General features: G+C 44.5%; 1 protein-coding gene across 1 annotated transcript in view; it reads right to left on the bottom strand.

Annotated features, from left to right (window-relative positions):
• The window catches only part of LOC142849091 (multidrug resistance-associated protein 1-like), a 100,161-nt gene extending 89,141 nt beyond the window's left edge, over positions 1-11,020 (bottom strand). The window contains exons 1-5 of the mRNA XM_075971195.1: positions 10,919-11,020; positions 6,134-6,310; positions 4,675-4,800; positions 4,316-4,453; positions 2,891-3,016 (exon numbers count right to left, since the gene is read on the bottom strand). Coding sequence (XP_075827310.1) covers positions 2,891-3,016; positions 4,316-4,453; positions 4,675-4,800; positions 6,134-6,310; positions 10,919-11,020 — 669 coding nt within the window. The remainder of the gene's footprint in view (positions 1-2,890; positions 3,017-4,315; positions 4,454-4,674; positions 4,801-6,133; positions 6,311-10,918) is intronic.
• Between the last annotated feature and the right edge of the window lie 1,401 nt (positions 11,021-12,421).

The raw sequence follows: 12,421 nt of genomic DNA, 5'->3' as shown, positions 1-12,421 counted from the left end.
CAAACACACAAAAAAAACTCTGGAAATTCAAGGGTGGAAAGGGTTCAGCATTTGCTGCTCTTGAGAGGACCCAAGCTCAGTGCACCCACATTAAGTAGCTCACAACTGCCTGTCACTTGAGGGCACCCACACACCTGTGGTGTATATACAGAGAAGTAGTCACACACATGTACACAAAAATAAACTTAAAAATAAAAACCTGGACATGGCGTCATAGGAGACCATGTAACAAGAGATATAACCACTCCTCCATCCAGAGGTAGGATCTCTGTCACTTCCTCTTGCACCTGGACAGGTCTGTATGACAGCCTCAACTAAACATGGCAATGCAACACTATGGGACCAGGGACTAGATGTTAAGCGAACTGGATTCCATGTGGAATTCACAGAGACCAGCTCCATGCAGTGAGGAAGTTCAGGTCACATGCAGGTGTCATTCCAGTAAGGGCCAGCCTCCACCCTCAGACAGCACATTGAAGAAGTCAGAGTTAACTGAAGGTCCAGGCACCATCAGACTATGTCTAAGCCCAGTCATCCCAGGACCCCAAAACATCGTGAGTTGCTGTAATTTCATGAGACAAAATCCAGTATTACTTTATCTGCATCCCCTTAGGTATCAAAAAGAAAGCTCCCTACCACTACCATATTACATTAAATAATTTCTTCATTATTCCTAGTATTAAATGCAAAGTAACTGCTATGTAAATATCTACATACACCATAAGTACACAAGACATGGCATCAAGATTCTGACCTTGGCATAGGCCAGCCCTGGATATGCCACGTCGGCATACAGAGTAGAGCTGAAGGCAAACTAAACAGCAGCAAGTACAGAAGCTCTCTGCTCTTCCTCTGATGTGGGAAGGTCATCTGTCTATCTGTTGCTTTCATTGGTTAATTAATAAAGAAACTGCTTGGCCTGATAGGTCAGAACATAGGTGGGTGGAGTAGACAGAACAGAATGCTGGGAACAGAAGGGAAGTGAGGTCAGATGCCATGGAGCCAGCCACCAGGTCAGACATGCTGAATCTTTCCTGGTAAGCCACCACCTCGTGGTGCTACACACATTATTAGAAATGGGTTAATCAAGATGTGAGAATTAACCGATAAGAGGCTGGAACTAATGGGCCAGGCAGTGTTTAAATGAATACAGTTTGTGTATTGTTATTCCAGGGCTAAGCTAGCCATGCGGGCGGCTGGGCACCAGGAACGCAGCCCACGGCTCCTTTTACATTCCTCAAGCTGTCTTTTAAAAGTAGGACACGGCCGGGTGGTGGTGATGCATGCCTTTAGTCCCAGCACTTGGGAGGCAGAGGCAGGCGGATCTCTGAGAGTTCAAGGCCAGCCTGGTCTATAAGAGCTAGTTCCGGGACGGGCACCAAAGCTACAGAGAAACCCTGTCTCGAAAAACCAAAATAGCCGGGCGGTGGTGGCGCACGCCTTTAATCCCAGCACTTGGGAGGCAGAGGCAGGCGGATCTCTGTGAGTTCGAGACCAGCCTGGTCTACAAGAGCTAGTTCCAGGACAGGCTCCAAAACCACAGAGAAACCCTGTCTCGAAAAACCAAAAAAAAAAAAAAAAAAAAAAAAAAAAAAAAAAAAAAAAAAAAAAAAAAAAAAAAAAAGAAAAACCAAAATAAAATAAAATAAAAGCAGGACACACACCTTCCCCCTCTTTACTTGCACACAGGGAAAAGAACAGTATTAATGATGGCACCAAGACAGGCCACACAACCTGCAACTAAAGCAATCCTCACCTCATTACAAACTCACACATCAACCCCTCATATCTGTCACTTCTACAACTCCTCTGTCCTGCTGTTTCTCCACAAATATGTTAAAATAAATTTGTTAAGATGGCATGTAAGTTTTCAGGCTCTCAGGGGTTTTCACTCTCTGTCTGTGAGTCCTAACCCCTGTGTATATATAACCAATATTTTTTCCTGTTAACCTTGTGTCCATTTGGTCTGCCAGCTCCAGGCACCCACAACTTTAATCATAACTATTATGCATACTGCTATGTTTCTATCGTGCACCAGAGGCTTTGCAAATGTCCGTTAAAGGCACAAGAGGACACAGGACCAGGGTCAAGTCAACTCCAAAAAGAGATTCTCTTCCACATAAATTAAGTATAAATTAGGTGTAACAGCACAACTTCTCTGAGCCCCAATTTTTTTAGTCCATTGGAGCTGGGGATATGACTCCGTGTTGAAACACTTGCGTTCCAAAATAGCAAAAGGCAAACAAACAAACAAAGAAAAAAAATCTCCCATTCAAGTCTGAGAACTTTGAACCAGTGCCACTTCAGATTTAATGTGCATACATCTAAACAACCCAGGGATGCTGTCAAAGTATAGCAGGTTCAGCCCCAGGAGGGGTCCAGGATTTTGTGTATGGAGCACAGCCCCTGTTGAAATCACTGCCAGCCAGCCAGCCACAGTACCTGTGGTATGAATGAAATCAAAAGCTAAAGATACTGAATTGCACACTTAAAACAGCTATGGTCAATCTCAGATTGCAGACAACATTTTTAAAGGAACCAAGTGATGACATCACGCCAGGAGTTCAGCAGCTCTCAGAGCACACTCGTACTTCAACTTCCTTCCTGGTTTTAGAAGTGGACAGAGTGGAAGCGTCATTCAGTGTCCTTGGAACTGACAGAGGCAGCAGAGGGCCTGGTGGGTACCATAGCAGAGACACAAGATCTAAGCCAATGGGGATCCACAGCCCCAGCCGCTACCAACTACTGCCCTGTGAGACCATGGCCTTCATCAGTCAAGACTTCCTATTTTTCTAGAAAAATAGTTGAGTTCAGAATCGGAGCCAGTCAGTCTTAACTGGCACAGACTATTTCTCTCCCACCTGTACATACATGTCTGAGTCACACTTACCAGGTCATGGACAGTTTCAGAGAACAGGGGTGAGCTGTCTGAGAAGCAGGATAGCACAAGCTGGACAAGCACAAGAGTGAAGTACACATAGAACGTGGTGTCTCGAAACACGTCCACCTGGGCATCCTGAGCAGGAGAGAAAGCAGGGGATACGATCACCATATCTTCCCTGGAAACAGGGTACAGATGCCTCACCAAATCCTTACAGTCACAGGAAACGGTGCTCAGTGATGGCAATCCATGATGCTATGAGTACTTGTAATAGGTGGAAGAGTCACAAGTTAGCATCTTCACGATGTCCTGAGCTGCCACAGGGCCTTACAGGGAATCCACCAGAGAAGGCTTTCTCCAGATGTACTCCCAAGACCTCAGACCTCCCAGCCTTCAGAACCACAAGCTCAATAAAGGTACTGACTATATGATTTGATTACAACAACAGTAAAAAGGATTCAGATAAGGCCAAAGAGCAGGCTGCAGATACCCACCTCCCCTGCCACAGGCATCCCCACATTTCCCTTCCCTTGAGAAAAGAAAGGTGGCTCAGTCACACTGTGCCCTGATGGATCCCACAATGGGGAATGAGGAGGTGTGGGCCTGTTCCTTTGGACTATGAGATCTTATCGATTCACTTAACCTTTCTGAGCCCTGGCTTCTCTACTGCTGAGCACACCAGTGGCCCTCAACCAAGGGTAGTTTTGCCTCCTAAGCAACAAATCACAGTTTCTGGGGACATTTTGTTTTTCATTAACCTTTAGCACCCAGGGTATGGAGGCCAGGCCCCTAGACACACATAAAGCACAGGCCAGTGCCCCACAACGAAGTCTCTGTCCACTTGTCAGTTAGTGCTGAGGTAGAGACATCTCATTAGAGGAGAAACGTGTCATCCCTGAAAAAGCACTTAGGAAAACATAAAGTCAGCTGATGGCAGCTGATGTCACACGGAGGCTGTGCTCTATCCACAGTGTTCCACACCTGCTCCGTCCTCTTCTGTGCCCGTGCCACTCTCTAGTTCACAGATAACTAGAAACAGCAGACAGCCAAGAAGTACACACTCTTCAAAAGTTTTGAGAAGTGGCACACAGCAGCCAGACCCAACAACTTCTTGCCAGAGTTGCAGCTGGTAGGGCCAAGGTAACATGGGAACATGTCTGGGGCTCTTGAGGAATAGCCAATGGGCAAATACAGCTCCCAGCTCAGCTCAGTTCCAGCCCAGCCAGCCTACAGAAGCACTGCAGAGACCTAGAGCAACACATCATTTGCCTGCACAGAGGAAAGAAGGCTCTAGAACAAGGTCTGTACCTGACTGGTGAGAATTTTATTCCTGGAAAAGAAGCAGGGCGCATGTGGTGTCCATCCTGTGGTTCCCATAGCAACAAATGACCATAAGAGATGAAATAAGCATCTCTCCCACAGGTTATCATTTACCTTGTTTAAGGCAGAGATGATCCTAGATCTGAAGATGGCAATGGCACACAGTAAGGCTACAAGCCAGAAGATAAGCATAATCCCCGAGGACTGGACTCCCTTCCTTCGCTCAAGCTGGATTAAAAAGGTGGCAAGCAGCTGCAAGAGAGAGGTACATAGTAGTTTAGAAAAAGCAAGATGTCAGGGCCCCACAGTGGCACGTGGGAAACCATCCATGATCAGGGGCCCGTTAAGAAGCTTCTCTTTTGTTGATAGAACCCATACCCTTGCTCAAGCTAGGCAAATACTCTACCACTCAGCCACATCACAATCCAAATCCTCTCATTTCTCACTTCCAGCCCCACCAGCCAACAATTCACCATGGTTATGCCTAGCAGTGTAGGGCTGACAAGTAACACTGGGGCTAGGAACACTCCCTGACTTCTTTCCCAGAAAGAATAGAAGAGGTCTGCCCAGCAGACGATCCACAGCAAGAACCCTAAAGCCTGGAAGAAAAGGAAACATCATGGAAGGTTACAACAATTCTGGGATCTCCTTACTATCCACAAAAAAAGTTCACTCCCAGGACCCCAGGCAGCCTCCAAGGTCTGCAGTTAAAGCATCTAGTTTCTTACTCTGTCAGGGTCTCACTATGTAGCCCAGGCTGGTCTTGAACTCCTGATCTTCCTGCCTCCATTTCTGAAGTGCTCCACCATGCCCAGCTGTCTTAGTGATTCTCACACCCCTAAGGACCTTGCAATGGAATCTGACATCTGACAGCTGCTAGAGAGCCCTTCAGGGGCTGGAGATGGTTCCATCCCTGCCTGTCACTGATGACACTTTAATAAAAGAGCAGCCCACTTTGAGGAAAGAAATACTGAGGGGTGATGGATAAGACAGGTATCGTAATCTAAAATCCTAGCATGGGAAGAGCAGGGGCAAAGGCAGGGAGATCTCAAGTTACAGGCCAGCCTGAGTTACAGAGTAGAACCCTGCCTCAAAAAGAAGAGAGAGGGAGGAAGAGAGGGAGGGAGGGAGGGAGGGAGGGAGGGAGGGCGGGCGAGCTCAAATGAACTAAGGAGCTCAAGGACATGGTATATGTCATCTCTTCACAAATGACCAAGAAAAACTTCGTAGGAATGTGTGCACACGGAGAAAAAGACTGTGGAGGAAAGAATGACGGCACTGGAAAGCCTGCGCAATGTGAAGCACAGCAGAAAGGCTGCTGCAGGCTTTGCATTGTCCTGGGAATTTCCTGGAGTCTGAAATTATTTCAAAATGAAAACTTTTTCTGCTTTTTCCTACACGTGAGCATCATGTGTGTGCATGTGTATGGGGACAGACACGTGTGCAGGTGCACACTAAGGCAGAGGTTCCTGCCAGGGGTCTTTTGATTGCACACTAAGGCAGAGGTTCCTACCAGGAGTCTTTTGATTGCCTTTCACTTTATTCCTAAGGCAGAGTCTCTTGTTTAAACCCGGAGATCCCTTTTCAGCTAGTCTGACTACCAGCTTGACCAAGGGATTCCTGTCTGCATCTCAACTTTCACATGGGTTCTGGGGATCCAGTGAGGCATCCCTTCAGACCTGAAATCACACTCAAAATAAAAATAAACAAATACAAGGAAACTGTTTAGAAAGCTTCTATTAGTGCCAGTGCACACACAGGGAACCAGAGACCATGAAGGTTAAATATTCACTCAAAAGTCCCGTTTTGAACCTATATTTAGCTCCAAATTTCCAGTCTTGATCTATCACATTCTTCTGCCTTCTTCACTCAAAGCTGGACTACACACATCTACCCATGTGCCCCACCCCACAGCAACACCAAGTGACTTACAGTTTTTGCTTTGTTGAGGTGCGTCATCTGAATGTAGCCCCGGTCATGTCGGGAGAGATAGAAGAAATAGAGGGGGAAACAGGACCAGAGGTAGAAACAAGGCACCCATGTGAGGACGGTGTTCTGAAAGCACTTGGTAAAGTCAGGGCTGCTGGTGTGCCATGTGACATTCCAATCCTGGGGACACAAGCACATGCAAACATCAACTGTCACACCACAAGAGAACAGGGCTCACAGAGTTCAAATCTACTTGCTGTAGGTGCAAAGAAATAGACCGTGATTCCCACACCCAGGGACCTCTCAGACATCAGAACTATGCAGACATCAGAACATCCGTGGCCAGAGAACCAGGCAGCAAGTTAACAGGAGCAAAGGGCCCTAAGCCTAGAGCCACAACAAACTCTCCTCACAAGATGGAGGGAGGATGTCACTTAAAGGGACCTTGAAGAACAGACGATCATGTGATCCCTGAAGAATCTGGGAGGGGGTCATAGAGGTTATTTGCATATTTTCCTCAAGAATAAAGACTCCAGACCTTTATCTTCATCATCACATAATGCCCAGGTGTTCATAGAAAATGCTGGGGCTGTCAGGAGAGGAGATGGCTCAGCGGGGAAAGTACTTGCTGAGAAAGCATGAGAACTTGAGTTCAATCCCCAAGACCCACAGAGGCAGAGGCAGGTGGATCTCTGTGAGCTTGAGGAAAGCCTGCTATATAGATAGTGACTTCCAGGCCAGCTGGGGATATATAAAAAGAATAACAAGTTTTAAAGCTCAGTGTGGCAGTGTATACCTGTAATTCCAATGCTGAGAGGATGGAGACAGGCAGATCCCTGGGGCTTCCCAGCAAGCCAGTCTAGTGGACTTGGCCAGCTACAGGCCAGTGAGAGCCCCGGATAAAAAAAAAACATCAAAGTTGACAGCACATGAGAAATGACAGCTGACATAAGTATATACAACACTATCTTTAACATTTTATTAAATGTGTGTGCACAAGCACACACCACACACACCACAGCATCCAAGTAAAGGTCAGAGAGCAACTTGCAGAAGTTGGTTCTCTTTCCACTATGTAGGTCCCAGGAACCAAGTGCAGGTTGTCAGGCTTGTTGGTAAGCATCTTTACCCACTGAACCATCTCATTGAAGCCTCAGAACTTTTTTTAATTTAAAAAATATAAATGAAGTGTTGACCCTAAGCTTGGAAGGTAGAGGCAAGTGGATCTCTGTGAGTTCAAGGCCAACCTGATCTACAGAGTAAGCTTCAGGACAGTCTAATATATATATTATATTATATATATATATATATATATATATATATTAGATTATATATTTATATATAATTATAGATATAAATGTCTTCTGTTGTAGGATACTGTGTCACACTGTGAACACTGAATTTGCATTGCGTTAGTTAGTTAATTAAATAAAATCAACTTTGGGTCAGGAGGCCAAGTTAGCAACTAGTTGACAGAAAGTTATCAGAAAGAGTCCTAGAGTGTCTGTCAGACAATAGACAGATGCACAGGAAGTAGTAGGGAGGAACACAGCGTAGCATGGCTTTTTTTTTTTTGGCAGAGCAAAAGGACCAACAAAGAGAGACTGTCAGCTAGTGGCTACTCAACCTTTCTGAGCTAGTAGGTTTTCACCCCAGTCTTTGACTCCCAAGTCTTATTGATAAATAGAACAGAGGTTTGATTAAAAGCTGTATTTGGCAGCAGCAACATAGCTGGTGCCTGTGGGAACAGGATTCCTGCCAGACCAAGGCTTTAGTGGCCAGGCAGCTGCCAGAGAAGCAGGCCAGTACCTGTAGAGCCGCATTTGCTGGCTAACACAGCAGCAGATTAAAGCACGGCCTCTGTGCCGACGGAAAAACAACAGTCTCCTTTAAAACTATGAGTTCAGTCCTTTACCACTTCTTTGTTTAGATGGAAAAATGGAGGCTTGCAATAGCATGCAAAACCAGCTACTGGTCCTCTACAATCCTCTCACTACAGCAGGTTATTGCTCTTTCACTCATCCTTCTGCACCTACCCACCCACACCCCCATCGCCTGTCTGCATGACCACCTCTCTACCTGTGTAACCATCCATCACCCATCACCCCTCCATCCATGCACACCAGAAATTCACCCATGACTCCTTTCTTTTGGTACTTCTTTGCCCTTCACAGGTAATTAATTACATTATGTTAAAAAAAATTTCTATACAAAATAATATATGGTGAAAAATTAGCCTTTCTTCCCTAACTCACAGTCTGTCAAATCACCTCGCAGGCAAGCTTTCGTGCTCAGTAACAGATTAGGTTTTCTTCTACATATCACCCAAATGCACATGATTTAATTTTTCTTAAAAGTCCATGAAGTCAACTCCATTCTTGCACCTTACTTTTAAAAAACTTGTTCTTACATTATTCATGTATTTGTGCATATGAGTTTGCTCCCCCAGCCCCTAGTGGGGGAAGAAAAGAACCCACTCACACACACTGACCATCACAGTCACACAATAGCATGTGTACTCACCCACAGAAACTAAATGTGTAAAATAAAATATAGAAAGAGGATGCAGCTCTGTGGGAGATGCTTGCCTAGAATGCACAAGGCCCTGAATTCAATTTCTAGTATGGGAAGGAGGGTGGACCAGGACAGACAAGACCCTCAAAACAAGCACCACAGGGCAGCCATCACCAAAGCCCAGGTATTTACAAGCTTCCAAGCCTGGCCAATCCTACAGAGGCAGATCTTCCGCCTAAGTTTAACTTCTCTTCCTTGTGACAAGTGACATTGAGCACTTGAAAAAACAAGATAGTCTGCTGCTTGAAGGCTTAAAGGAATATTGAGACCTAATATTAATAAATGGCGCAGAGATGGGGCTGTAGCTCAGTGCTAGTGTATCCACCTAGCATTCTAGCACCACACTCACGTGCACACACACACACACACACACAACTAGTATCAACTGGTTAAGTAAGTCTGGTGCCCCCTCTTCTCTGCATAATAAATTTCACTGACTCCCTAACCAATGGTCAAACTAGGGAAATGGCTCAGTTGGTAACCCTTCTTGTAGAACCCAACATAATCCATTTTCATAAGAGGTGCACTGAGAACTCATCCAGGAGCCACAGACAAGCAGTGGCACTCAGTGGCTGGCACCTGCTCGTCTCAAAGCAGTCTGCTACTTGACTGATCCCAGAATCAAAGAGGGGGTTTTTTCAAGTCCCATGATATTTATGAGATAATGCCTTGGATCCTGTGCTGGCTGTTGTATATGTCAACTCGACACACAAAGTAGATTTATCAGAAAAGAGGGAACTTGCCTCTGAGAAAATGCCTCCATAAGATCCAGCTGTAAGGCATTTTCTTAATTAGTGATTGATGGGGCGTGTGCAAACCCTAATGATCAGCTCCCCTCCATGGCCTCTGCAATCAGTTCCTGCCTCTAGGTCCCTGCCCTGTTTGAGTTCCTGTCCTAGCTTCCTTTGATGCACAGTGATATGAAAGTATAAGCCAAATCAACTCTTTTGTCCTCAGCCTGATTTTTGGTCATGGTGTTTTGTCACAGCAGTAGAAAACCTAACAGGGCCTGAACCAACAAAACGGAGAATTGCGGAAAGGGGGCTATGCTAGAAGAGTCTAACTTTCTGGAATATCAATCTAAAGGAAAAAGAGGACAAGAATTTCTCACCATTGGGCACCAAAATTTCTGATATTTACTTTATGTGTTGAGTATTTTGCCTGCATGTATGTATATGCCCTTGGAGGCCAGAATAGGGTTTAGATCCCCTGAAACTGGAGTTTTGGGTAGTTGTGAGCCACCATGTGCCTTTAACCACCGTCATCTCTAGTCCCACCTTCCATTACATTTCAAAAACCACTGCCTTGCCTTGAATTGGATGCCAGACATTTTTGCCTTTCTCAAGTCCAGTGTCCTTTTCTGCTTTGCCTAGTAATCATAAAGTTGCTACTACAGAGTGAAGGCCTTGTTTTTCACTCTTATAAACATGAAGACCGGATTTCAAGTGATCCCAAACACCAACAGGAGGTGAGGTGCAAGCTGGAATATAGTATAGCCTATAATCCCAAGAAAGCCAAGGTGGGAGACTTGGACAAACAAATCCCTAGAGCGAGATGGCCTATCTTATTTGACAAATCTTATTTGATCCATCTTACTTGGCAAATTGCCAGACCAATGAGTGTTGGGATAATTTTTGTGTACGTTGTTGGAAGATGTGTCTCTGTTTATCACCTGCCTAAGGCACCCTTTGATTAGTTTAATAAAGAGTTGAATGGTCTACAGCTAGGCAGGAGAGGATAGGTGGGACTTACAGACAGAGATAGGAACTCTGGGAAAGAATCTGAGATAGGAATTAGCCAGCCACACATGGAGGAAGTTGGATGTACAGTAATGAGGAGGGTAACAAGCCACAAGGCGGAATGTACATTAATATAAATGAGTTAATTGGGAAAAAGCCTAAACTAAAAGCTTTCATACATAAGAAGAAGTTTCTGTGTTGTTCATTATTCAGAAGCTGGTGATCCAAAGACAGACCTGCTACAGCTGGCATCCAATGTGAGGCACCTATATCCAAGCAAAGGGCCTGAGAAAGCTGGCAGACACAGAGCCAGATGCAGCTTCCTAGCAACTGCAGTCTCTCTGGTAGACCCAGTGCTCATGGCTCTTTTAAGAGGCTCTGCTGCGCAGTTGAGAACTTGAGAGGGGCCTGTAAACAGCTAGAACGGCAGGAGATTAGACAGAAACACCTGCCACAGGTAGGCCCAGGAGTTTACCAGAACTGGCACAGGAAAAGGCAAGCAACGCTTACATCCCAGAACCAGTGGAGTCGCTTGCTGGACCAACGCAAGGAGACCATAGCCAGCAGCCAGCGCCATGGTGCTAAGCGGAGCTGAAACACGGGAGAAGCACGCAGATACACAGAGGTGGCCTGACCCTTTAAAGCTTGGCTCATGCAGTCAAAGAACGGCAGGCACAAAGAAAGTCAGATCCAGACTGAGAAAACCTCTGAACAGGTGTAGAGTGCTTGAAAATGTGCTTATGTGTTGAAGAAAGAAAAGAAAATGAGTATAGACAGTCAGAAAAAATAGTTTAAAAATAATAAAGAGAAGTTTTTGAAGAGAGAGTAAAATAGTATAAAAAAAATAACCCTTATAAGGATGGGAAATACCGTAACACAAGGCATTTAATGCCTATACAATGCTTTATTAACTGAAAAATATTTTAAATACTAATGAACAAAAAACAACTGCTGAGAGACACTAGATTGTGGAAAAAACTGCTGAATTAAATCAACATATATATTTTAAGAATGTCTTAACTTCAGAATGGAAGTCAAAAAATGTGTTACATTAGAACAGTCTTTGTCTTTGTCTCTACAGGACAAAAAAAATATGAATACCAATAATATTGATAAAGATTAGATTCACACAGGAAAGACCTCCTGAATAAGGACAGGCAATAGTTCATCAGACAGGTTGGTCATTCAGTGCAAATTAACTTGTAAGACTAACAAATGCCTTTCATTTGACCAGATATGAGAAAAATAATAATAATAATTGTTGAATAATAATTTACCAAAGGCACACTTGCCTTACTGGCATGAAAGGAAAATGGGTTTTTTTAAACCATGTATCTTAATTCCACGTTAGAATATTAGGCTGTAGATTGCCATATGGCCCACACCATCTTGAACATCAGCTTTTGAGTTTTCTTCTTAAATAAAAAGGATATTTTTGTTATTTGGTATTAAAAACACAGTTAAGAGATTTAAAATGTTTTAAGTAAATTCAAATTTATTTTCTAAATATCTAAGAGTTAGAATATTCTGAAGCTCAGACTGTAGTAATAAGAAGCGGCGAGGCTGTGTCCCCGGCACCTGGCCGCTCATATGGCTAGCTTAGCTTATGCCCCGAAATAATTACACGGAAACTGTATTCTTTTAAACACTGCTTGGCCCATTTCTATCTAGCCTCTTCTCGGCTAACTCTCGGACCTGGACTAGCCCATTTCTTATAATCTGTGTAGCCCACGAGCTGGCTTACCAGGAAAGATCTTAACCTGCGTCTGCCTGGAGTGGGAGAACCATGGCGACTCCTTGACTCAGCTTCTCTCTCCCAGCATTCTGTTCTGTTTACTCCTCCCACCTATGTTTTAATCTATGAGGGCCAAGCAGTTTCTTTATTGTTTAACCAATGAAATCAAAAGATTGATATATGACACTCCCACATCACTCAGACCAAATAGTTCAGCAGGGCAGTGATCGCCCGTGCCTTTAA

The sequence above is a fragment of the Microtus pennsylvanicus genome, chromosome 4, assembly GCF_037038515.1.
Source record: "Microtus pennsylvanicus isolate mMicPen1 chromosome 4, mMicPen1.hap1, whole genome shotgun sequence".
Taxonomy (NCBI): domain Eukaryota; kingdom Metazoa; phylum Chordata; class Mammalia; order Rodentia; family Cricetidae; genus Microtus; species Microtus pennsylvanicus.
This window is presented reverse-complemented; position numbering and strand designations above follow the sequence as displayed.